General features: G+C 49.0%; 3 protein-coding genes across 3 annotated transcripts; 1 reads left to right on the forward strand and 2 right to left on the reverse strand.

Annotated features, from left to right (window-relative positions):
• Window positions 1–392: 392 nt before the first annotated feature.
• Window positions 393–1,364, reverse strand: LOC138063470 (olfactory receptor 6E1-like). The gene has a single exon (XM_068923105.1). It carries the CDS (start codon window positions 1,362–1,364, stop codon window positions 393–395), a length of 972 nt encoding a protein of 323 aa, XP_068779206.1.
• Window positions 1,365–19,016: 17,652 nt separating this feature from the next.
• Window positions 19,017–26,504, forward strand: LOC138063535 (olfactory receptor 14A16-like). The gene is made up of 2 exons (XM_068923153.1): window positions 19,017–19,921; window positions 26,309–26,504. Exons 1-2 carry the CDS (start codon window positions 19,017–19,019, stop codon window positions 26,502–26,504), a joined length of 1,101 nt encoding a protein of 366 aa, XP_068779254.1.
• On the reverse strand, window positions 24,513–25,448 carry LOC138063471 (olfactory receptor 14A16-like). The gene has a single exon (XM_068923106.1). The coding sequence runs from the start codon at window positions 25,446–25,448 to the stop codon at window positions 24,513–24,515; it is 936 nt and encodes a 311-aa protein (XP_068779207.1).
• Window positions 26,505–26,929: the final 425 nt, after the last annotated feature.

Genomic DNA, 26,929 nt, shown 5'->3' on the forward strand with positions numbered 1-26,929 from the left:
TTTTCGTGCTTGGCATCTTCTGTTATGCAGGGAGAGAAGGTGTTTTGAGCTTTTCTCAACTGCTCTTGGACACTGTCCCCAGAGTTTTCAGCTACATTTCCTGAGATCACTTATGAAAACTTCCTTGTGCCAGCATGCACTGGCAGTCTGTGTCCTAGTCCTAAGAAGTGCATGTGTTCAACATTTTATTAATGTCTTTTTGATTCTGTCTATAATAACCCCCTGTAACCAAGACTCACAATTCACATTCCTTCCTTTCAGCACTACAATCCCAGGAGAAAATAAATCTCCTGAGGCACCTGTATTTAGTAGCTGTGATGTGTGTGTGCGATGTAATATATGGCAAATAATTAGAATTGCTCTCCTGAGAAGCATCATGACTGGGAGAAAAGTCAAACCTTTGCACGGCCAATGGCTTCGTTCAGGGCCAGCTTCACAGTCTGGTTTCTGAGACTGTAGATGAAGGGGTTTAAGAATGGGTACAGGACAGTGTTCAGCAAAGCCACAGTTGTGTTGGTCTCCAAGGTAACATCTTCGGAGGGCCGTGCATAGAGAACAATGCAACTTCCATACGCAATGGCTAAGTTGGTGAGATGGGAAGAACATGTAGCAAAAGCTTTCTTCCTCCCGGATGCTGCTGGCATGTGCAGAATACAGTGGAAGATGCACATGTAGGACACCAGGACTAAACATAAGGACCCCAACACAGCAAACGATATGAAAATGGAGTCTACTTTCCAAAGCAGGCTGGCATCAGAGCAGGACAGTTTGAATAAGGGGGAGTTGTCAAAAAAAAAGTGGTGGATCTTGTTGGGGCCACAGAAAGTCAGCTCTGAGAGCAGGACCAGGTGGTAGCTGAAGAGTGTGAAGCCTGTGACCCAAGCAGCAACAACCAGGTGGGTGCAGAGCTGCCGCTTCATGACAGCAGCATAATGCAAAGGTTGGCAGATGGCAACGTAGCGGTCAAAGGACATGACAACAAGGAGAACCAACTCTGTAAAACCCAGGGCAAAATAGAAATAGGATTGGGCAAAGCAGCTGCTTAATGAGATTGTTCTCTTACCAGAGCTCAGAACCACCAACAATTTGATAGTTGTGGAAGATGTAAACCAGATTTCCAGGAATGCCAGATTGCTGATGAAAAAGTACATGGGGGTTTGCAGGCGGTGATCCACACACACGAGGAAAATGATCATTGTGTTCCCCATCACTGTTGTCAGGTATATGAGTTGGAGGAGCCGGGAGAGGAACAGCTGTAGTCTTTGATCAAGCCCTGAGAAACCCTCGAGGATGAACTCAGCAACTACAGTTTCATTTCCTGGTCCCATGCCCAATTTCAGTCCATCCTGCTGGCAGGGGAGCATGAAGAAGCAAGTGGGAGAATTTCACAGCCCTTCCTTCTTTGCATCCTTGCTTGCTTCCTATGTAACACAGACAGAGATATTCCCCTCAGCCATTCATCGCACCCTGATTTCTCTGTTTCACATTTCAGTTAGTTAGAGTCCTCAGAGATTTTATTGTCTTCTTTCTACCTTTTCCAACCACTCACAAAGGATTCTTTCTCAAGCGCACAGTATTTTAAAGAGGTTATGAACTATTTCATGCCATACCTGGGAAATTCCTAGTTCACTTCGACCTATTGCAAATATCCATCACATCTCTGTTTCAAAAGCCAAACTAATGTTCCCAGCAAAAATCCTTGCCATATTTTCTGCAGATGCCAGACCATCCATTTAGATATGCATTTGGAAAGTTATTCCTTCTGTTTTTCAGTACTTGCCTTTTTTGACTCTGAACATCTGGGAGGATGTTGATTTCAAAGCAAGCCAACACCCAGTATCTCTTTTGCAATCCCCTGATTTCTTCCACAGTTTCTTCCTCTCTGTTTCTCCAGAAAAGGAGTTCAGTTATTGGAAATGTCTGCATCAGACAGTCTCATCTGACATCATTGTGCACTGAAATAGCATTATTGCCAAACCGTTGCCAATTTCCATTTTTATTAAATGTCCTGACCTAAACGCCTTGCTTTACCCTTGGTGAAGGGAGGGAGTCTTCTCATCTTAAAGAACTTAAAGGCTGTCCTTTGGATTATTTGAAATAGGAAGGGTCTGGAACAAATAAAGTACTAAGCAGGGTTATAATTTAGATGCCTCAAAGTTGGACACTTCTGTTTGAGCAAGTTAGCTGACTCCCATCCTGTCAGTGCAGAGAGAAGAGTGTCTGGAGGAGACTGGTAACACTTCTTTCATCTGCCAATTATAGTCTGGGAGGACCCAGCCCCTAGAGCTCTCTGTCTTCATTGACTCTACAGGGAGGCAAGGGAAAACGAGTGCAGACTCCAGCTGCTCACAGACACCTCCCATGAAGTAGATGAAAGTCAGTAGTCGGCCTCAAATCTCTTAATTAACTTAGTAGGTCATTTCTTGTTTAATCCAAAAACATATCTAACAGAGGGAAGTTCAAGGAAAACATAGGCTATAAATACTGACATTTTTCCCTCCACTTTTGCATTTGGTTTTAGACATATAAAGAAATGGACCAGGTGACACCAACAATAGAGTGCCTCAAAAATGCAAGGGCAGAGAGAAGGCGATGATGCATTTGAAGCAGTGAAACAGAGGTTCTCCACAGACTCTGTTCTCCCCACAGACCCCATTTCAGAACAGGTAGTTCTTATACAGGGAGTAAAATGGGAAGCTCAGTAGTGGGCAATACTCCATGACTGCATTGGCATTTTAACTTGGGGCTCAGGTTAGTCGAGATCCCAAATGCCCTGTCTTGCTCTCTGCCTCTAGTCTGGCACAGGGGAACCTCTGGCCTGGCTTCCTCTGGAAGATTTGCTGAAATCAAACCTCTGGCTGTAATTATCTGAGCAAAAGCTCAAGGCCAGTCACCTCCAGCAATATCACTGGAGCCTCAGTGAATCAGAGGTGACAGTCCCAGCTTCCCATTTTCTGGGGAAGTTCTAACACTGTCTTCTTCGGCTGTGTCTTCTTAGTCTGCTAGATGGCACCTCAAATCATTCCTCTCCTGAATGTGCTTTCTTGGAGGAACCTGCAAAGCTGCTGATAGCTTACAGCAAAGCAGCTTCTCTGCTCCCCATGGAGGTAACCCTCTGTTGAACCCCTTTCTCAGGCTTTGGTTCAAAGGATTTGCTGTATTCAGGCCCCACATAGCCAAAACTGGAGCTACCATATGTGATAGTGACTATGGCAGCGTGAGACATGGCAGGTGAAGAAGGCTTCGTGTGGCCTTCCCAGAGGGTATTCTTGGGCTAGTGCATCTAGTGCAGGCATAAGACACAGCGGTCTGTGTGAAGGAGCTCAGCCACACAGTGGAGGAGGGAACAAAGCTCGTGTTTCAGGATAGCTGGTGCCCATGCAGGCTGCTCTCATCAAAGGGATGAGACACAGAAGAAAGAATCTCTTTCCTGGGGACAGAGGGTACCTTGGTATAGAAGATGGTGTGGCTGAGCATGGATAGAGGTGCTAGCAGTCTGGGTAAAGAGGGGCACGGAGCACAAGCAGGGGTTCATAAAGATGTGATAGGTTGCAAACGGCCTTGCAGCAACTGAAAGACATCAGAACAAGGAGGCTGACCCCAGCTGTGCCCAGGAAGATGGGGAGGAAGGTCTGGGAGTGGCAAGCAGCTGTGGGACGGTCTTAATCTCCAAGAGGAGGCTGGCAAACATTTTAGAGGCAAAGGGAACCCAATATCTAAGAAGGAGAAGCTGCTGGGGAAGAGACACACTAGGGCTGTGTCTGAGCCAAATGATGGATATCATGATCATATTCCCCGTGGCAGTGCGCAGATCAATCACGCGCAGCAGTGTGAAGAAGAGGATTTGCATTTCATGAGTGACTGAAAAGACCTTCAGGAAGAATTTCCTCACTATGGTATGGTTGGAAAGATCCATTTCAGAACCTGGTCAGTTGAAGGTGTGACAAGAGTAACTGATGTCATGTGTGGTGAAATTCATCTTGTCACCTTCATCAACTTTCCCTTCCCTTTTCCTAGTCCTACTAGTCCTTTCTTGAGGTGGGAGATCTGCACAAGGGATTCTGATTCTCTCTTTGTTTATATCACATGCCATGAAATAAAATGTTGATTCATCCCACCTATCTTTACACACAGTAAACACCTCTCCTGCCTCACTTGCTTGCAGAGGTAGTCTGGGCTGCTAGCTAAGAACTGGTAGTTGTGGCAAAAGCTATGGAAATCGAGTTGCATGTATGAAATTCAAGTTTCTCTTAGAGTTATAATTGTGGCATGGGTGGGTAACAGGCTATCAGGCCTGTGCCAGTGTGCACATTCAGAGCACTCAAGTCATTAATCCTCTGGGTGGTCCAGGAACTCCTCCAGCTAGTAATCTGCACAGATGAGATGATGGACAGGTTTGAGAGTGGGGATGGACTTGAAACTCAGAGGTCGACTGAACTCCTAGCACCTTCCAAACTAAGTGTTGGACTGACTGGTGCAGGGCCTCTCCAAGTGGATATTTCCAACAGTTCGAGAGATTTCCAGAGGCAGATCCTGCTGTGCCTGGACCAATCCCTGTGCTTAACTGTGGTGATCACCACCACAGGAGGGGTATGTGCCTGTTTCAGAGATCCCTGCAGCAGCTCCAGCTGCACAACTGCTTAAATTGTAATTATTTAGGACCCTTGAAGACTGACAGCAGAAACTGCTCCTGCAAATGTGGATATGGACATGTAGAACAGTCTTTTGCGCATTATTAGGAGAGTTAGGAGATGCTTTGGCATGTGGCTGAAGGTGATCAGTAGCAATGGATCATGCATATGCTGGAGAGGTCACGCAGGACCACAGGCCAGCTGGATTATCGAAATTCCCCAGAAGAACAGTTCAGGGAGACTTACCTGATCCAGTGGAAGCCAGTGTTGGAAGGACCCTGCTGAAGGAGACTGCCGCCACCACCTGGACAGTGACCAACCCTCATGTTCAAGAGATTTGATGCCCCCTGTGAGTGTCACCCTATGCCAAGACCCCATTAATTTAGGGGCTCAGGGCTTGGGGGATCTTTTTGAATAAGCACTGCGCCTGTGTTGAAGTTTGTGCAACAAGGGAAATGCATCAAGATGAAACAGCCAGCCCTCACAGGCCACAGGTAGACTGCAGAGAGATTCTGCATGCCCCCAGAAAGGAGGACACTCCCCTATTGCCTTGGATTAGCCCTTGCAATCCTTGGTCAGTACGAAAAATAAAAAAAAAAAAAAGAGATCTACTACTGGTCTGCATGCAACAAGATTCATTTCACCTAACATTTCACCATTAAAAATTGCGTTCCTTAAATTAAGTAAACGAAGGTCTGTTAGACATCAAACTGGAAGAGGGCAGTACTCTTCTATTAGTAGCTGAAGGAGGAGCCTAGACGATTAGTTTAGACTTAGACTACTCAATTGCAGATACGGAGTTCAGATGACTGAAAGATCTCCCTTCACCTCCTTTAAAAGTTAGAAACTCGAAATGTAACCAACCTAAGCCATTGCAGCAACGCTCACAAAAACAACAAATAGCTGATTAACAACATGAATTACTGTATCTTTACAGGGTTTTTTTTCCCCTTGGAGAAAGGAAAATACAGTAAAATTGACTCCACTGAAAAAGTACAACATTTCACTAGAAATTTTGATTTTTTTGTCGCAGTCTGCTTAAAAGTTATAGCCATAACATTTTTCTCAAGAGGATAGCTAGCATCACAAGTTTCATAATTGCATATTTCTTTCATTCATTTATATATGTATATATGTATGTAAACAGATATATGTATATGTGTGTGTATATATGTATATATTTTAGGTAGCTGCAGTGCAAAACTTCTGAACCTGGTGATATTTCTGAGGAAGATTCCTTGTGAACATAAAAAGAAGCTTATCTGAGTAAAAACCTTTGCAATGTGCTGTTATTCTTTACACTAAGGAAAGAAAGAGCCTTACATCTGTAAGACAACTCATGAATGCATCTTCTCTGGCTATCTTTTTCCCCTCTCCAGAAGTGGAGGAAGGCCAGCTGCTACTGCATGGGTGATTAAGATTCAGGCACCAGTGAGATTAGAGGTTGTTATAGCCCTCTGTATTTTGTATGTTGCAGTTGTTGGGTCTCTTCTTTGCAAATAGCAGGAGAAAAAGCCCACCACATGGAAATGTCCTCCAGGCGAATACCACACGATCCGCCTTCAGACGGAGATGGTATGAGAAGACATGATGACCTTGAATAGCTCTGCTGTGTCTGGCTTCCTCCCGCAGGGTTTTTCTATCAGTGCTGAAGAGCAGATTTGGCTATTTGCTCTGCTGCTCCCTCTCCATCTGGTCATTCTGGTGGGAAACTTTTTCATTATCCTGGTAATCCTGTTGGATGCCACACTCCATAAGTCTGTGTATTTCTTCCTAGTGAGCTTGTCAGCCTTAGAGCTCATTTCTTCCTCGGTAGCTATTCCCAAGACACTAGTCAGCCTTTTATTGAGCAGCAAGTGTATTTCCCTCATGGCCTGTGCAGCACAAATGTACCTTTTCCTTTCCCTGGGAAGCACACAGTCTGCTTTATTGACGACCGTGGCTTATGACTGGTATGTAGCCATATGTCACCCCATGCGATACCCCTCCCTAATGAACAAGAGGATGTGCATCCTGTTAGCAGTAACTTCCTGGACCATTGCCATTCCTGCTCAGATACTACAGACTGCATTGCTCTTCTGCCTACCTTTCTGCAGCTCCAACAAGATCAACCATTTCTCCTGTGACCCAGCAGCACTATTGACATGGGCCTGCACTGACACATCTGTGAATGAAACTGTGATCTACACTATTGCTGCGTTCTTTGGACTGGTCCCCTTTAGTATGATCCTGGTTTCTTATTCCTCTAGTCTTATCACCATCCTCAAGATACCAACTGCCAAAGGTAGAAGAAAGGCCTTCTCTGCTTGTTCCTCCCACCTCACTGTGCTAGCATTATTTTATGTTTCTGCCTTCATCAACTATGTACAGCCCAAATCCAAAACACCTCCAGACAAACTTCTGTCCCTGTTCTATACTGTTTTCCCTGCAATGTTAAATCCTTTTCTCTACAGCCTGAGAAACAGGGTCATCCAAGCTGCCCTGGAGAACGTTTTGTGGTGCAAAACCATTCATGGGTAAATTTCTAAACTTCAAACCGTGACACTGCATTCATTTCATGTGACATGATCTGCCTAGAATCTGGGCAAGCAGGCTTGATTCAATCTGCTCCAATGTACTTGGATGTTTAAGTTTGTTGGCTGGACTCTCCTTTCCTCCCTCTGGAGAAAAACACAGTTCTTTCTTATGAACTGCTGTAATTGTCTGACTTAGGCTGAGAAAAGTCATGCTCCAAGACTGACCACATCATGTAGGATCCTGTCATAGCCATTGGAAAGAGACTGACACCTCCAGAGAACTCCTGCTGACCTCAGAGACATTTCTTCAGCTGAAGGGACATGCTCACTGGAGATGCCTATTCATCTCCATTTGGTTCTGCAGGAGCCCAAGCATCCAGACTTAGCAAACAGAGTTTTAAACATCACATGTAACTGGAAGTGACTCTTACCAACCATTCATAAAGTGCCTTATTAGCACTGTTAGCACTGCTGATGTTTTCTTTAACCATGCCGGTTTTGATACTACAGGAGCTGCTGCTGCAGCTCACCTAAAACCAGACTGAAATAAATGGAATCAAACTGAAAAATGCAAATTTATTCATGAACTGTATTCATATCAGTAGCAAATACAACCCATTGCCTTATTTAGATAAAGCAAAGAAGGTGGAGTAATCAAAGGCTTCAGGTAGGGTTCATGAGAGACCAAAAAAAAAAAAAAATACATGGCAGACCTAAGTCTAACATCATTTGTGAGCAGCAGAGTCTTTCCAGAAAAGTCTATACCAATGTAATTCAGCATGGACAAAGCTCGTCCTGGTGCTCACAGAACATGAGGTTTTACATTGCAATCCTTTTTCGAAGTACAGAACTTTCCTGATGAACTGAAGTTATACCAGTTGCACTTATGTACCCTGTGCATTGTGAAGATGGTTGTTCAGCCTTCTGTGTCTGTACACATCTGCCCCCATGCTAATTAACTTGCCTTAAGGCCTTAATAACACTTCTTCAGAATATCACATGCAATGTCAGGGATCTGTATCCCAGCCCTTCATGGAGAGCAGTTCATCCCGAAGGAAGACACAGATCTGAAGCAGGCGAGATGGATTGCCCACGAGAGGCAACAATCTCACTCTGTTGAGTACAGAGGGATTCTACATGCTTAAACTCCCCCTAACAAATCCTTGCATGGGGTCCAAGTGTTGTCCCAAAGAAGGGCTCTTTCACCCGCTGTGCAATGAGCCAAAAAACACAAAAAAGTCAAGATATTTGTTTAATTCATTTCTGCACAGGGATGGGTGCTAGCTGGTAATTCCACAAAGCTAACACACCTGATTACTACATAGCTGACACTTTTATGCAGTTCAAGCAACAGTTATCAGTACAGTTTACAACTCCATTAAGTCATCCTTGTTCCCATTGGTTCTGTTAGGTCTCATCTTCATTTAAAGTCACAGTATTCTCTTTTTCTACTACGCATGCTCTATGGGGAAGGGGCTTTGATCAGCAGGGGGCTTCCCTGCTTGTAGGTGGGTTTTTTATTATGCTAATTTGGGTAGTTCACCCGTAGTTCAAGTAGTTCTCTCCTGTTTATCAACTGTTTCTGTTCTCCTCAGGTTTATTTGGGAACTTCCTTATCTGGTTGCCTTAGAGTGTTGTCTTGCTCCTTCCTTCAGGGCCTTGTTTTGTGAACTACCTGTGAAAGATGGAATAATGCCCTAATCTCCTTTTTTCCCATACCTCCAACAAAAGCACAGGAACATGCCAGTCTGACGTGCAGGGAGTCAAGCAGAGCTTGGTAGGAAACCCACTGGAGTAAATCAAAAGCCCTGACTTAGGAGCTCAGCTGCAAGAAGAAAGCACCCAGAGGTGGAATGGGGGAAGAGGCTACCAGAAGGAAGGTAGAGGCATTGCCTGTGGGTGCAGAGATGAAGCTGGGAAAGCCAAAGTTCAGGTGAAGCTGGAGTTGGAGCTCGCAAGTGTGGTGGTTGACAATCAGAAGGTCTTTTGTAAGAACATTAGCCGCACAGGTAAGGCAGCTAAAGAAAATGTGCTCTCACTGCTCAGTGGGGCAGGGGACATAGTGACAAAGAGGAGGAAAGGGCTGAGTTGCTCATTGTTTCTTCTATCTCGCATACTACCGGAAAGATGTGCCTCCAAGCCCCCCAAGGTCCCTGAGTGTCTTAGCAGCATCTTTGGTATTGAAGCTTGACCCACGTGTGAAGAGGATGCAGTTGGGGAGCCCTTTTGCCAAGTGGGCCCACAGAAGCCCATGCACCCTGAGGTGCTGGGGGAGCTGGCTCATGCCATTGTGATGTTGCTCTTGACTGTCTTTGAAATGCCAGGGTGATCAGGGAGGTTGCTGAAATCTGGGAAAAGACAGAACTTGCACCCGTTTTCTAGAAGAGCAAGAAGGAAGGATCTGGGGAATGACAGGCTGGCCAGCTGCATCTCAGTCCCTGGGAAGCTGATGGAACAACCCCTCTGGAAACCATCTGCAAGCACATGAAGGGCAAGGTTTGGAAAAGCCATCATGGGCTGACGAAGGGAAAATGGAAATCTTGCCTGACCAACCTGATTGCCTTCTACCATAAGATGAATGACTGTGTGCACAAGGGGAAAGCAGGGGTTTTGGTGTACCTTCACTTTAGCAAGGCCTTTGACACGGTTGCCCATAGTGTACCTATAGCTGAACTGGTGAGCTCCGCCCTGGATCGATGGACCACAAGGCAGGTGGAATATTGGGTGGTCCATCAGGCCAAAATTCTGTGATCAGTGGCACAAGGTCCAACCGCTGGCCAGTTACTGGTGGCATCCCTCAGTGATCAACACATGAAGCAACATTGTTCAACTTCTTCATTAATGGCCTGGTCCATGGGATGGAGTGCACTAAGCACAGCTGTGGACACTGTGGAATTGGGCTGAGCCCCCGAGCAGCCTCCTCTAGTTCCCTCTGCACTGAGCAGGGGTTTGGTCTAGATGCCGTCCAGAGGTCTTGTCCACCCTAAGTGCTGTGATTCAGTGAATCTTTCCCTGGAGAGCTCTGTAAAGACAGGATAGTGAGAGGCAGAAGAAAGGACAGAGAGGCAGAGGGGAAATATGTCAGTTTAAATATAGCAGTTCCTCAGAAGAAAGCTGCTCCATTCAGAGTGTTGGTAGGAAAGGTATTGTGATATACATATATAAAAATATATGCACTCACATAGCGAGAGTAATTACTATTGTGCATACCGATGGTGCTGCCAATAAAAAAAGAAAGAAACATATCATTAACGCTGTTAAAAAGTGTTTGAAGTTCTAAAAATGAAGGATTTTTTTTCAGTTGTTGCATAGAGTTATTTTTTGAAGAACTTTCAAATTATGACGAGACTTTCACATTCAGGCTTTTATTCATTTGCCCACATGTAGAGCTATAGCTGCCTGAAATGCTCTGTGAAGCTGTGTTCAAATGTGGTCCAGGAACTTTGGGAACTTCTCTGGAGCATTAGCTGGTCAAGACCTCTCAGTGAGACAACTTATTTTTCTTCCCTGAGTGGAAAGGGAAGTTCAGACAGCTGGGTTAGACAGCAACATCTGCACTGACAGTGTCTGGCATCAGCTGACATCAGTCTGATCCCTGCTATTGCCTAAAATGGAGTTGCACTTCATTGACAGTGCAGGGAATGACAAGGACGTGTGTGTAGCTGTTTAGGGACTCCTTTAAGATGTCACTGTAACACAGGTATGTTGAAACTGGTGCAAAAATGGCCATCCAAAAATACGGTATTTCATCGAAGCTGGTCACCTTGCTTTACTCTGTAAGTCAAGAGATCTCGACATGTCACGGTGTGACTCCCTCAGTGCAGACAGTGGGGAGTGGCATGGACAGCCCTGGGGGCACTGGGCTCTGTGTGAGATGCAGAAATATCTTTCTTAATGGTGTAGGCCCAACTCTAAAAGAAATGTTTGGAAAATGTCAAGTAAAATGAAACAAGGAAGAATCTAAAGCAAAGAAATGTTTTATTACACTTTTCCCCTTTTAACACTCTTTGTGTCCTTATAGTCTTCCTGGATTTTTTTCTTTCCTTTTTTTTTTTTATGCTGGTCTTCTGAGGAGATTTTGTGCGTGTATTTTTTTAAAGAAAGCAATTTTCAGATTTGGGATGGGATGCAGTTGGAGGGTCACAGATGTCTGGTGGTGCTGTAGGTGCCCTGGTCACCTCTGCCCAGCCTCCATCTGCAGCCCCAAGGGGCTGTAGTCTCCTGCTGGTCCCCTGGGAGAGCTGCCAGGCCCAGGCAGGGACCTCAGAGACACTGGGGCCTCTCCAAGTGCCACTGGATGCTTGTGGTTAGACACGTGAGCTCTGCCTGGAAAGGTGGAGAACAGTTTTCAACATTTAGAAAAATATGAGCACCTTTTCATCAGCTGAAATGCTTGACCAGTTTTAATAAAAATGTCCACTGCTCTGTCTGTTATGCTGTGGATTTAATCTCACTAATCTTTCACATATTTCCCCATGTCCTGATTAAATGGATCATTTCTTAAGTCATCTTTGCATCAGACTTTCTGGGCGTATGCACTTTCCACATTTGTCCAGTCTTCCTCCTGCCCTTGCTCTTCATCCGTTCAGATACCTCTCATCTCTGCAGTTGCTGCTCTGAGCTTGTCTTTCAGGAGTCTGATTGTCTCTTTAGCCAGTGGCTTAACTGTGCTTCTGTCTAGCCTTTCCTACCTCTCTGCCTAAAACCTTTCTAGGCAGGCTATCCCTTGTGGAAAGTGGACCTCACTGCAGGCAGCTTGGACTTGAAATAGGGTTGAGGAGTGTATTTTGTTTTCTATTAAACTGTATCAGGTTTTATTTCTCTCTGATCACAATTAAGAACAACCCTTCTGTGTCTATTTGCAGCTAGTTCTCTAAGGAAAGCAGGTGGGAACTGGTGCACGTGGGCTGTAAAATTCAGCTACAGACTTGAGTGGAAAAGCATTAATTTTAACAAGAGTGATGTAGGTCCCCAGTGGCTGATGAGAGGAATGGCAGGGCTGGGGAGGTGAGGAGGAAGCTTGGCCATACATGTCTCATGTCCAAAATTCTCCTTTTCTTACGCATCAGGATTCATTAGGAGACCCTCTGGGTCAACCTCAGTTGGAGAACGTGGAAATCACTTATTCTTTAAGCTGAAAAATTAAGAAAAAAAAATCTTTTCTTTCTTTTTTTTTTGGTGCTCATTGAAATCTTCCTCTTTTTAAATACACCTCTGAAACCTCTGCAATTAGCCACACAAGAATTAAAGAACTGAAGAAAATTGTGGGGAGTGACATGGGTTGTTAGGGCTTTGAGCATTTTAATGACCCCTCACGGGTGTAAGTGGTGCTGAGTCCATGAACCTCAGATGCTGAGAGGCGATTGAACAAACCTCTGCAGAAGTTAGAGTCAAAAGCAAATCCAAAGTTTCTTGGAGCGTTAATGGGTCCCACTGAGGGCCATTGCCAACAAAGGCTCCCCAGGGACTGCTCAGAGCAGAAAGCTGGAGGCCCTGATGGCAGGTAGGCAAAGGAAATGCACAGGTGGCTCCGATACCAAGTAAACCTTGATGTGTTTTATCGAGCAGAATGGCCAGGCACTGACACCCAACCCCTGGGTAGGGTGGTGCTTTCCCTTGTGCTCCGCTCAGGGCTCTTCGTGGGGGCCAGTATGAGCATCGGGGTGTGCAATGCCAAGTGCAGGACAACAATACAGCACCTCCTGGGCTCTCTGGGGGCAAGGAGGTTATGAGGACCTGGCGCTGTCAGGATAAGATGTCTCCTAGGCCTAAGCAGCAGAGACACCAGCCATAGCAAAGAGGACAAAGACCTCTTCTGTTGGAGGCTTTCAGCATTGGTAGTGCCCTCAGTTGTCTCCACCCCAAGCTGCCCTATGCTGTTCCACTCCTGTGCTTTTTTCCCTGCAACCTGTAGATACCTAACCCGCTTCCCCACCTTGCTCTCACCTGTGGATCTTCCCACCTTTACTGATGACTTTTTTCCCCTCACTTGCTTTTCATTCAAACACAAAGCCACAGGCTCAACACAGACTCCCTCTGGGTGTCCTGTTGAACCACAGTGCAAGTAACATTTCATTTTCCAGAATTTCAGTCTGAACCTCTCAAGCTGCATTGTTTTGTTTCTTTCCCCTTCTCTTGTTATTTCCTACTACCAAGAAAATCTCCATCACCTCTGAAACCACCCTTCAAGCAGTCACAGGCTACTGCTCTGCTGCCCTTAGCCTCCCTCCCCTTCACCAGGCTAAAGAGGCTCATGTCCCTCAGCCTCTCCATGAAGGCCTTGTGCTTCCGGTCCCTAAGCCCATCTTGGCAGACCTCTGGAACCTCTCCAGTTCCTCCCCATTCCTCCAGCACTGGGCGTACCACACTAGGACACACTCTTCCAGATGTGACCACACCAGTGCAGAGTCGAGGGAGATAATGATTGCCCTCATCTGTGTGGCCATGCTCTTCCTTAGGCATGTTAGAGTGCAACCATGCTCATGGCATGACTTTCTGCATGTGTTGCACTCATTTGGCATCATGTAGTAATGTACAGCTATGGTAGGCTGAGGATGGCCAATTCTGGACAAGTAGTCCTTCATAATTAAACTTTGAACTTAAAACCTTTCAGGCCCACAAGGCAACTTCACACCATTAGGAGATGATCGCTCTGGGGATACCATGTTTGATGCTAACTCACATGCAAAAACGCAGTGGTTATTGCCAGAGTTGACAGAATCGTCAAACCATTCAGGTTGGAAGGGACCTTGGAGGGTCTCTAGTCCAACCTCCCACTCACATCAGGATCAACACTGAACTCACACTGGCTTCCTCAGGGCTTTGTCCAACAGTGTCCTGAAAGCATCCAAGAACAGGGAGTCCGTAACTTCTCTGGACCTTTCTTCAAATGCTTCGCTACTCTCATTGATTTTTCTCCCTTATATCCAATTTTAGCTGCATTTGTTTTAGCTTATAACTGTTCCTTCTCATTCTCCTGCCATAAATCTCTGTTAAAAGCCTGGTTCTTTATTGTTGGCAACCTGGAGTTGAGAAACTGCTATGAGTTCCTCCCAAAGACTTCCCTTCTCCATGCTGGACAAACCCCATTCCCTCAGCACCTCCTCACAGGGCAAATGTTCCAGCCCCCAACCACCTTGGGGCCCTGCCACTGAACTCACTCGGAGTGGTCAACAGTATTCTTCTACAGGGGGCCCCAACTGGATGCAGCATTTACTTGTGCTCTAACGAGGCTGGGTAGTGGAGGATAATCACTTCCCACGATCTCCTGGCTTTGCTACAGTTCAGGCAGCCCAGGATGCTGTGGCTTCCTTTGCTGCCAGGGCATGCTGTTGCCTGATGTTGAGCTCACTGCCCACAGAGACTCCCAGGTCCTCTTCTCCAGAGCTGTTCCCCAGCCAGGCGCTCCCCAGCCCAGATCACTGCAGAGTGTTGCTCTAGCCCAGGTGCAGGACCTGATGTTTGTCCTCTTTGAATTTCATAAAGTTCCTGACAACCCATTCCTCCCACCTGCCGAGGTCCCTCTGAATGGCAGCCCGCAAGCATAGGGTTGTTCTGCCGGATTAGACGTCCCTTCAAATGAGATGAAAGTTGTGTCCTCCAGGTCACTGATGAATGTGTTAAGCAGGATAAGTGCCAAGTATAGACCCCTGCATACTCCACTTGTCACTGGCTTCCAGGTAGAGCACAACCTATTCACAAAAACCATCTGAGCCCCATCATCCAACCAGTGTTCTACCCATCTAGATGTCTACTCATTGAGACTGTAAGGTCTTTACTTGTACACAAGAATACTGGGGGAGATGGTGTCAAACACCTAGCTAGAATTGAGGTAAATAATATCCACTAATCTCCTCTCCTCCACAATTACACTTCTTTTATCATGGAAGGCAATCAGGTTGGTCAGGAAGGATTTACTTTCAGGAAATCCATGCTGACCAGTCTCTATCACCTTCTCCTCCTTAACGTGTCCAGCAATGGGATCCGAGAGCATTTGCTCCAGGGCACACTCTTCACCAAAGTGAGGCTGGACTGCCCATAGCTCCCCGGTTTGTCCTTGTGGTCTTTTTTGAGGATAGGCACAGCATATTCCTTTTTTGGCTCATTAGGACGTCCCCTTATCTCCACAACCTTCCAAAGATGCTAGAGAGCAGCCTTGCTATGACAGCAGCCAGCTCGCTCAGAGTCCTTGGATGCCACCCATCCAGCCCCTTAGACTTGTATGGATTGAGTTCTTGCAAGTCATCCCTCACTCAAACCTCATCCACTGCTGGTCACCTTTTTCCTCCGTAGTCTTAGCTTTAGGCATAATGGTCCACGAGACCTTGTTGGTGAAGACTGAATCCAAGAAGGCACTGAGTTCCTCAGACCTATCTACATCTGCTCCTACTAGATTCCCTGACCCATTCAGCAGTGAGCCCACATTTTTCTTTTACTGCAGCTGAAGCATTAGAAGCACATCTTCATGCCCTTGACATCTCCAGCAAGTGTCAATCCTAGGGGAGCTTTGTCTTTCCTAACACCATCCCTACTTTGTTGGATGATATTTCCGAATTTCTCCTTTGCAGTCTCTCCCTCCTTCCCACTTCCATATTCTGCCTTACTATACTGGAGCTCAGTCCTCAGTTCCCTCTTTAGCCAAGTCGGTCTTTCCCTATTTAGCCAAGTCAGTCTTGTGAGATGTCTACTGATTTTACTGAGTACTGTAATGGACCATCCTTGTGCTTGGTGGATGCTGTCCTTAAAGACCTGCTGGCTTTCCTGAGCTACTCCTGAGCTTACCCTCGGGCACTTTCCCAGCAGCCACTCCAAAAGGGCATGGTTTCCCTGTAGGTCCCATGGTGCATCTGCTAGAAACATGTGGCTGTACGGGATGCCCCAGGCCTCTGACATGACTCTGCTGGTCTATTATTATGCCACTGAAGCAAGGGTCTGCACTGAATTACATCAACGGTTTATACATCAAGGGATCTGCATGTTTCTCAGCTTCCTAGTGAGCGGAGTTCTAGCACTATTAGGCTTCTACTGTTCAGATGGCCAAGGAAATTCCCCACTTGGCTCCCACCTGATGCTCTAGAAGGATGCAGGTCTCACAATTGCTCCAGCAGAGCAAGCAGACACTGGCACATGCCTTGGACCACCTTTGTCTCTTCAACTGTCACCAGGTGTTTGTGGGTGGGCAACTGACTCACATGCCCTGTCTCCAGTTATTACAATGGGAGCTTAGAGAAGGAGCTCACATGCAGGCATCTCTGTTGGGCTCACTTCATCTTTGGAGAGGAGAAATCCCACCCATGTGTTTGTGGAGTTCACAGGAGGGATCTGAATCCCATTCCACCCCAGGGGCTGCTAAACCAGCATGAGATGCCTGGACTGACTCATTTGAATCAATACCTGAACCAAGGGAAAATGACTTGTCCCTGACTAGGTGTCCTGCCTAGTTAAAAGATGGGAGTAGGATCATTTAGAGTGGGACATTCCCAGCTCTCATAGATCACCCTCCTCTGATGAGACAAATTACAATGCTGGAATGGGTCTCTCTCCACTCTTTAGAGGGGGACCACAGATTATTATTCAGCTGGGCCTCTGCTTCTGAGCAGGGCTGGGCTCTTGGGACGGAGGGAGCTCCTGGCAACCTGGCAGCACTGCCAAGAAAAAGCTCTGCCCAGGAGCAGCTCCTCTGCAAAGAGCAGCAGGGCTCCAGCTACTGCCTGCTCTTCCTGACATAAGATGAGAGAAGACAGGGAGAAGTGAAAGGCAGTGTGGAGTGGGAGGACAGAGGAGAGCTCATTGTGGGGGAAATCTTCACAGCCCTTGACACGGTAAGTCTCTGGCTGAAGGGCAACACTACTGAGGTTCCTAGAGAGCTCTTCTAAACCCATCCTGTTACATTACTCTTTTTTAAAGGATTGCTCTCCTAGCTTCTCCAGTGTGGAGGAGGGAGAGATCATTCAGAGCAGGGATTGCCTGCCACACTGTCACAGGGACAGGGCATTTTGCTACCTTCTCACAAGGATGCCTGCAGGGGTGTGAAGCCAGGATGTGCACACAGGTTTGCCCAGGGCTGTAATTCAGAGCAGCGTCCCTGCACCCCAGGGTGCTGCGTACCCAGGGCAGTGACTCTGCCGCCTGTGAGGATCAGCACTCAGCCTGCCTGGAGAACTTCACTCAGCACTGCAGGGAGAAGCTCTGGATGGAAGGAGAGAGCCCTAGCAAGGCAGCTTCATTCTCCTATTGAGAGGGTGCTGTGTGGGCCGGGGCTGTTCACAGGTCTAGCTCACCCGCAGGACATCTCTGGAGGGGGCTTTCCAAAAGGAAGATGACACTCATGTAGGCTGACCTGAAAGGGAAGGCACTCTCTTGAGTCTCTGCTTTTTTTGTTGTATCTTTGGTAGGGCACAAATGGAAAAGGATATTTTGGATTTAGACAACTAAAGGAGAGTTCTGCAGTATTACTGTAAGGGATCAGTACTTTTGCAAGGATCCTCAGGAAGTTCTTTCAACCATCTTTTTGCCTGCAAGCAGCAGCAATATCACCTTTACAGTTCTCATCATTCTCATCCTACTGAGTCTCACCTGCTCGTTAGTCCTGTGAACACAGAGACACCCCTGAGCACTGCTCTTTTACTGGAAGGTCTCTGCAGGGCAGAGCCAAACACCTAGAGAGTGGGATGGGGTCTGTGAGCAGTGCCAAGGGAGAGATGTGGGGATGAAGAAAGAGCTCCTAGCGGGGACAGCTCCAGGCAGCTGAGAGATGGTCAGGGAACAATAGGAAAGTGCTCACAGAAATGCTGTGGTAGCCTGGATTCAGGTGACTTTCTCTTGGTCCTTCACTGTAGATGTCTTCCTCTGAGCAAGCCACCCTTTCCTCCTCTCTGGTCTCCCACCAACAGAGCCCTCCCTCAGCTCTGAAGCTGATGGGGTCTAGGGCATCCACTTTCTGTGCAGTCAGATTTCCAGAAAAGGAGAGCTGCCTCTCCTGCCACATGCCCATTTCCCATTACAAGGCAAAGGAGAGGAGAAGGACTACCCTGGGAGGACACGCTGTTTGGGAGGTGGCACGCAACCTCAGTAAGGTCCCCATCTGTCTCTCTCTCCTCCCTTGGCAGCAGGGTCATGTCTTTTCTCCTTGTTTCCCGGCCTCTCCTTTCTGCTCTTGTACTTGCTGTCAGGCTCTGTGGTGTGGGGATTCAGCTACAACTTCAGACACCCACCCTGAGGTCCTGCCATGGAAGTGTCTGCATAGGCGTGAGGTGCCCAAGCCCTGTTAGCCCAGTGTCTTTTTTAGAATAGCGTGTGTTTGCAGTCATCCTCTAGGTAACACAAGGGTCTGAACAGGGCAGCTGGCCACAAGACTGATGGACCCAACAGCTCTCCTGACTCTGCACTAAGCCACAGAGAGCCCATTTGCCTCTCTGGTCTTTTTAATGCTCATACTTCCACCAATCACAATGTCTGCCTGTAAAAGAACTATCACCAGATGTGACAGTGGAATCTAAAACTTTCCAGATAAAACAATTATAAACAAATGCTAAATGTCTCTGCTGTAGCCTACACTTTTTAGAATTGTGCGTGAGGATTATTTCCATTAAAGGTGGACATCCATTGTGAACATCAGCAATGTCACAAACCAGTTCCATGTACCTAGTGGTGTAGGGCAGGACAGGACTCTGCTCCTCACAGCACACTCAACTAGAACTGAAGCTGGGTAGCTGAACAAAAGTCCTTCTGAGAAGGAGAAAGGAAATGTGTCTGTATTTGGGGAGGGGGGATTTCTGTGAAAATTTGAACGTTTTTCTTAGAGAAAACTGCTCTACCTTGTCACTGTCTTTTTCTCCTCAGACAGTTGCCCTGTGCCAAAAAGGTCCAAATGTCCAACAGCAGCTCCTTCAACAAGTTCCTCCTCCTGGCATTTACAGACACAAGAGAGATGCAGCTCTTGCACTTCTCGCTCTTCCTGAGTGTCTACCTGGCTGCACTCCTGGGCAACGGCCTAATCATCATCGCCATAGTCTGTGACCACCACCTCCACACCCCCATGTACTTCTTCCTCCTCAACCTCTCCCTCCTCGACCTGGGCTCCATCTCCACCACTGTCCCCAAATCCATGGCCAATTCCCTGTGGGACACCAGGGCCATTTCCTACGCAGGATGTGCTGCCCAGGTCTTCTTCCTGTTTTTCTTATGTTCAGGAGAGTGTTTTCTTCTCACAGTCATGGCCTATGACCGCTTTGTTGCCATCTGCAGACCCCTGCACTACGGGACCCTCCTGGGCAGCAGAGCTTGTGTCAAAATGGCAGCAGCTGCCTGGGGCACTGGTTTTCTCTATGCTCTGCTGCACACTGCAAACACATTTTCCATACCACTCTGTGAAGGCAATGTTGTGGAGCAGTTCTTCTGTGAGATTCCCCAGATCCTCAAGCTCTCCTGCTCAGACTCCTACCTCAGGGAAGTTGAGGTTCTTGTGGTTAGTCTTTGTTTAGTCTTTGGGTGTTTTGTTTTCATTGTGCTGTCCTATGTGCAGATCTTCACAGTTGTGCTGAGGATCCCCTCTGAGCAGGGACGACACAAAGCCTTTTCCATGTGCCTCCCTCACCTGGCCGTAGTCTCCCTGTTTGTCAGTACAGGCATGTTTGCCTACCTGAAGCCCCCCTCCATGTCCTCCCCAGCTCTGGATCTGGTAGTGGCAGTTGTCTATGCAGTGGTACCTCCAGCAGTGAACCCCCTCATCTACAGCATGAGGAATAAGGAGCTCAAAGATGCTCTGAGGAAACTATTCAAAAACACAGTATTTCAGCATCTTTCTCAATGACTCCCAAAGTAGCTCAGGAAAAGCCAAGCCTATCTTTTTTCATATGTTTCTTCTTTTTTTGTTATACCTATGATAATTTCAATCCCACATGAATAATAATTATTCATCCTACTTCTTCTTAAGCATCTACCTGTGTTTTCTCCCCCAAGTATCTCATGTACATAGGAAAGATGGCTTACTGCATAATCAAACAAAATAAAGGAATCAGCAGAGAATCACTGGTCTCAGCTTACACCCCTGCTGGCTTCTCTGGAGCTCAGGGAGCAGCCCCAGCATGCAGAAGAGGTTCAGGGGTGAAGAGTTCAGGCAGGGCATGGAGGAGCAGCCCCTGAGGCCCTCAGGGCTGTCCCGCACTGCCTTGGCAGGCAGTTCCCCTCTGCAGCCATCAAGTCGGGGCTGCTGCTTTCCTGGAACCACATCCGTTGACAGCAGCAGGACTTGGTTCAGAATGGTGGGAACTTGGCAGGAATTCATTTGTGCACTGTCCTGTTGTGCCCTGGTACTTGTGTCAGCCCTAAGGTCTCTTGTAGCTTGGTGACAGTAGTTCTTTGTCTACAGTCATATTCCTACGACTACAGGCAGGAAGATGCAATGTGAACTACTGCATCAGAGCTGACCTCCCTACGAGCACCACTGTAAAGAAACGGGCTCTCCTCAGTGCCATGCCAAGAGGCTGGATTCCTCTTCCAAAGCTGGTGTCAAGAATACACCCAATAAATTGAACCCTAAAAGGGACTCTTCCTCTTCTGGGATTCTCACAGGTTTGAGGGGAAGAACTCAGAGTCCCAGTGTGATCTGTTAGGGACCAGGAACTGGATGGAGAGCTTGCTTCGTGGTGGCAAGTGCCCAAGCAGAAAGCAACTGGTCTCTGGCTTATCCACTTGGGACTGCCCTCAGATGCAACAGGACTGAAATCAGATGCCCGTCCTAGAGTGGAAACTGTTGCTGCCATGAGGGCAGAGGGGATCTCCCAGGATAGCTTGTGAACCTGGGTGGGCAGTGAATGGGGCCTCACAAGAGGAGAGACAGCCCAAATTGGAGTTCTCCAAAGGCCACAAGCACATCAGGCAGGATAGGCTGGAAAGGGGATCAGGAACAGGGATCACTGTCTGGCTATATCTGCTTCCAGGATTGACCAGCACAGCCAGTGCAGAGTCACCCTGCAGCCCTAAAGCCCACTTGCTCTGTAGAGCAGCACCGCCAGCCCAGGGCCCTGTGGGGAGCACAGGGGAGGAGCGCGGGGATGGCCAGCCAGGCCAGTATGGGCACACTCACCTGGGGAAAGGCTCTCTGGGCAGCAGGGACATCCAGGGGAAGGGTAGGGATGTGTGTGTGGGCAGGGAAGGAATAAAAAGAGAAACCCTTTCCTGTGTGCACCAGCTTGGGGCAGGCATCTCTATCACTGGGGCATCAGGATTTGCTTGAGGAGCTCAAGGGCAAGGATGCTGGTGCTGCCCTGGGGAGGGATTGGGGCTGCAGTGTGAGTGCCCAGGGCTCTGCAGCACCCTGCAGTGGGCAATGCCATGGGGCCACCCCCAGACTGAGCTGTTCTGCTGGGCTGGGCTGGGCAGAGGGCAGGAGAGGTGGGGAGAGCCAGGGAGAGGCTGGGCTGGGTTGGAAAGGGCCCAGGAGAGGAAAAATGCCATCAGGTGGCTACTGTGTGTGAACAGGCAGTGAGGGAGCACGCACCAGTGTGCTTGCTGGGCAAATGCAGGTCTCCTGGGAAAGACACCAGGACATGGAGGGTGCAGAAGAGAAGAGCCCAGGTTGCTCCCAGTGTTGCATGGACACACGGGGGAAGCTGCCCCAGGGCCATCATCCCAGACCAGCCCCTCACATCACCTCTTTCCAGAGCTGGCTGCTCCCCCCAGCTGTGGGGTGGTGCATGGCCAGCTCTGTCCTCCTGCAGGTCTTCATATCCCGATGGAGGGGAAAGGGGCAGCCTTGCATGGCCTCTCTTCTGCACCAGACCCTGGCAGATCCCCGATGGAGGGGAAACGGGCAGCCTTGCATGGCCTCTCTTCTGCACCAGACCCTGGCAGATCCCAGAGCACACCTGTCTGCTATCACCCACATGGGGTGCAGCCTGGGCTGGGCAGGGGCTGGATCCTCTCCTAGATCCCCCAGACTCTCCTAGGAAGCTTGGGGAACTGGGAGGCCTCAGGCAGAGCTTACCCAGGAGAGCTGAGGCAAAAAGTCATTTACTACCCCAAATCGTTTCCCTATCTGAAGTCACTGGGTCCCCTGCCCCACTGAGCAGCAGGCTCACATTTTCCTTAGCTGTTTTCCTTTCACTTTCCATGTATTGACAGGAGGCCTTCTTGTTGCCCTCCCCTTCCCTTGCTGGTTCCAGCTCCAGCTGAGCTCTGGCTTTCCTCATTCAATCTCTGCGTGGATGGAGAAGGTCTTCATGCTCTCCCCAGGCAGCTGGTGCCCTTTCCACCCTCTGTGCACGTTCACCCCGGCATCCTGAGCACTGGTGCTGCTGCCAGGCCAGAGGTGGAGGATCACCCAGAGCGGCTCCTCAAGGAGCTCCCCAGGGAAAAGTTGTCCCTCACTCAGGCCACACCTGAATGGCTCCAGTGCAGCCCTTGAGGGAGCTGGAGCTGCCTTGGGCCCCGGGGCAGTCTGGTGGCAGGAGGGTTGGACATGGGCACAGCAGCAGTGGTGCTAGGAGCAGGGGTTGAAGGAGGGAAACTGGGGTGAAGACCCCTGCCCTTGGCTGCACAACCAGGGCACTGGACGGCTGATGCCTCTGTGGCCGGCCAGGCTCCAGGTTCAAGGTGGATGCCAGCTCAAGGGCAGGAGCACCAGGATTTTCATGGCCTTCCAGTGCAGCCGTGACTGTGGTGAAGGCAAGTGGGCAGACCCATGAACATGCAACTGCAAAGGCCAGTGCTGGAAAAGGCAGTGTGGGGCTGGAGAAGGACCTCCCTCTGCTCCCCAAGGGGAAGAGAGTCCCCACTTGATGCCGGACTGTGCTTTGGTCAAGGGAAGGGGAGCAGGGGGCAGGGTGGAAGAGGCAGACGGAGCCTCTCGGGGTGCATGAGGGAGGTTTCCCAAAGCCCAGGGCTGAGCCAGGCACCTCTGGATCTTCTCCCTGACTCTCTCCCAGCTGGGCTCACTCTGCCCTGCCCTAGGAGCTCTCGTCCCCATGCCAGCCGTGCTGGAGCAGAGGCCGAGGAGCTGGAGGTGCCTCCAGCCAAGCTGTGCCAGCCCCAGGGAGATGGTCCTGAGCATGGGGCAGGCCGAGCCCCTCCTTGTGTGTCCCGTCCTGCTGGGAGGGCACCATGGGGATGGGGAACAGCCTGTGTCTGCCCTGGGGGCAGTGTGGGACATTTTGGGAGGGAGGTGAAGGCAACAGCCACCCTCCTGAAACAGCAGCTTTTCTGGTGGCTCAGGGTCTCTTCCAGCAGGATGGACCTCTGTCATCAGCACTGTCACCTGTGGGAAAGCCCTGGGCAGGTATTTCAGAGACCATTCCCCATCTTCGCTGGCACTGGTCACTGAGAAACGAGCCCTGGATGCAGCCTGCAGTCCCCAACAGATCACACTGGGACTCTGAGCTCGTCCCCTGGAGCCCACAGGGCTCACAGGCAGAGCAGCAGGCCCTTTTGTGGGGCAATCCCTTGCGGGTATTTTTTGACCACAGCTTCTGAAGAAAGGCCAGACTGGAGGCATGTCACAGAGCAGATCTCCTTTTATTCTAGGAATGTTATTCTGGAGGCCAGGTCTGGCACAAGGGTGCCCAACGCCTGGTCCTGCCTGTGCTCACAGGACACATGCACATGGAAACACAACCCTGCCACCACCAGGTTATGAGAACTGCTGGGTCATATACCCAGCACAGAGCACAGAAGGACACCATGGAAATGAAGAGAACAGCTCTAAAAAGAGAAGTTCCTGTTGCTGTGGGTGGATGTGTCTCCAGGAAAGTGGAGCCACCACGTGAAGGCTGCAGCCAGGAAATGCCTGCTGTGGCAATGGGGGGATGGTACTGTCAAGCACAGGGTCTGTCCCCACAAGCATCTGCCTGACTCCCCTCCCCTCCACTCCTCCTCCCCTTGTAATGTTGGAGAGGAGCACTGGAGAGGGAAGGGATCAGCCCATGGTGACAGCTGGCTGCCACCCTCGCAGGAGAGCGGTGTGAGACCATACCCTGACAGTGGCCAGGGGAGCTGAGGTCTCCTAATGGACATGAGACGATCTTTACTCATCTGAGCCTGACTCTGTCCCCCTGAGCTCCCTTCGTGTCAGTGCAAAAGAGACACTGCAAAGGGAAACTCCTCATTGCACTGAGGGCATCCGAGGGAGCTCAGATTAGCAGTCTCTGAGGCTCCCCCATATCTGCTGATGAAGAGGGAAGTCTGGCTTCCTGCTTCAACACGGTCTCTGGGTCACATTCAAATGAGAGATTCCTGAGGACAAGTGGCACGAACCATTTGCTTTTGTTGTTAAACAAGAATGTAATAGAGAAAAGTAAGAAAGAAATGAAGAACACATAGCCTTGATGCCAAATGCTCTGTGAATAATGAGTGGATGCACATGGGACAGTTATTGGTGCTGATATTGTACCCATTGAACCAGTTTCCTCAGAGCCTCCTTGAGCTCCTTGTTCCTCATGCTGTAGATGAGAGGGTTCACTGCTGGAGGCACCACCGAGTACAGGACAGCCACCACCAGATCCAGAGCTGGGGAGGACATGGAGGGGGGCTTCAGGTAGGCAAACATGAGAGTGCTGACAAACAGGGAGACCACAGCCAGGTGAGGGAGGCACGTGGAAAAGGCTTTGTGTCGTCCCTGCTCAGAGGGGATCCTCAGCACAACTGTGAAGATCTGCACATAGGACAGCACAATGAAAACGAAACACCCAAAGACTAAACAGGCACTAACCACAATAACTCCAACTTCCCTGAGGTAGGAGTCTGAGCAGGAGAGCTTGAGGATCTGGGGAATTTCACAGAAGAACTGCTCCACAACATTGCCTTCACAGAGTGGTAGTGAAAATGTGTTCACAGTGTGCAGGAGAGCATAGAGAAAACCAGTGCCCCAGACAGCTGCTGCCATTTTGACACAAGCTCTGCTGCCCAGGAGGGTCCCGTAGTGCAGGGGTCTGCAGATGGCAACAAAGCGGTCATAGGCCATGACTGTGAGAAGAGAATATTCTGCTGAAAAAAAGAAGAGAAGCAGAAAGACCTGGGCAGCCCATCCTGAGTAGGAAATGGCCCTGGTGTCCCACAGGGAATTGGCCATGGATTTGGGGACAGTGGTGGAGATGGAGCCCAGGTCGAGGAGGGAGAGATTGAAGAGGAAGAAGTACATGGGGGTGTGGAGGTGGTGGTCACAGGCTACAGCTGTGATGATGAGGCCGTTGCTCAAGAGGGCAGCCAGGTAGATGCTCAGGAAGAGTGAGAAGTGCAAGAGCTGCATCTCCCGCGTGTCTGCAAATGTCAGGAGAAGGAACTCGTTGAATGAGCTTCTGTTGGACATTTTCTCCCTTGGGGCGCAGGCGATTGTCCAAAGAAGAAAAGATGCTGACAGGTTAGGAGAGACCTTCCAAGGAAAAAAAAGTTATATTTTTCCTTGAAAGTAACCCTTTGTCTCTCTCTTTTTTGTGAGGACCGCTGGGTAGGTGCTTTCCTTGAGCTCTGGTTTCTGCTGGCTGCACATGCTATGAGGAGCAGAAGCCTCTACCCATGGGCTGTGGAGGAGTCAGTTCTGCTGTACAGTAGTTGGAATGTGGGATTGAGGGTAAATAGTTTTAACACTCATAATTTCTGTCGAATGAAATCCATTTGTCATGTGGAAAGGCTTTTCAGCATCTTCACTACCAGTTCTAAAGAATGAGAGATGAGGAACAGAGCTTTAGGGATTTTTTAATATTGTTTAGTGTATTTGAAATGCCCCTGTCACACCTGAGGAGTGTTCCTCAAAGGCAGAAATTCTCAGCTGTGAGTCCTGAGAGGAAAGCATTCACTGTCACTTGGTGCAGAGTGAGGACAGCTAGTCTGTCTATTAGCCTTGGTCCCAGCTGTCCTGTGCTCACACTGCTTTGAGATTGAGGATGATCACACTCACATGTTGCCCTAAAAAGAAAGCAGCCACTGCTGAGAGCAGAGGAGTCTAGTTTCAAAGTACAGATCTCCAAATTTGTCTCTCTTTCTCAGGGCACCAGAGGCAGGTCTCTGCTCTCCCCATCTAGCCAAGGACACACAGGCCTCTTTTCAGCTGCCCATCTACAGACTCCCACCACTGTTTCCATACTCTTTGCATGTCTGCAGCTCATGGGTCTCTCACATCTCACAGAGGTGCTATGAGACAGCTGTGCCCTTCTGGAGGGCAGTTCCCAGCCTGACAGGACACCTTAGGGAAACAGTCAAATGTCCTAAAGATGGGCTCTGCTTCAGAGAGAGTCTACTCATTTCCCAACCCCATGCACTGCTTTTCCTGAAGCTTCACAGGTTGGAAGAGGGCTGGGGCAACCTCACTCCCATGCAGACCCCTCTGTGGCACAGCTTGCAGCATCACTGTCTGAACTGCAGCTGAACCCACCCTAAACCCAGAGAGCCTGAGAGAAGAGCAGGGGTAGCATGGACAGGAGGGGAAACAGGGAGCAGCTCCATGATTCTGCTGCCAAGGGAGGCAGAGAGAGAGAGACAGACAGGCACTCAGGAAAGCCTTCACCTTTCCCAGCTGGGCATGCTGCCTCGCAGATGGCAACATCGCAGGGCAGTCACTCTCAGCCCCTTTGTCAGGCAGCACAAAAAGGGCCCGTGGCAGGAGAGATGCCCTTCTCCTCTACCAGAGGTCTGGCTGCAGAGGAGGCAGCTCATGCTCTGGGGTCCATGGCTGTCATGGCAGAGGCTCTGCTGAGTGGGAGAGGAGACACAGAGGGCTTGCTCAGAAGAAGGTGTCTGCATTGGAGGGACTGAACACGACTTGCCCAAATCCATCCTCCCATGATGATTCTG

This window comes from Struthio camelus, chromosome 32, assembly GCF_040807025.1.
Source record: "Struthio camelus isolate bStrCam1 chromosome 32, bStrCam1.hap1, whole genome shotgun sequence".
In the NCBI taxonomy this organism is placed as follows: Eukaryota; Metazoa; Chordata; class Aves; order Struthioniformes; family Struthionidae; genus Struthio; species Struthio camelus.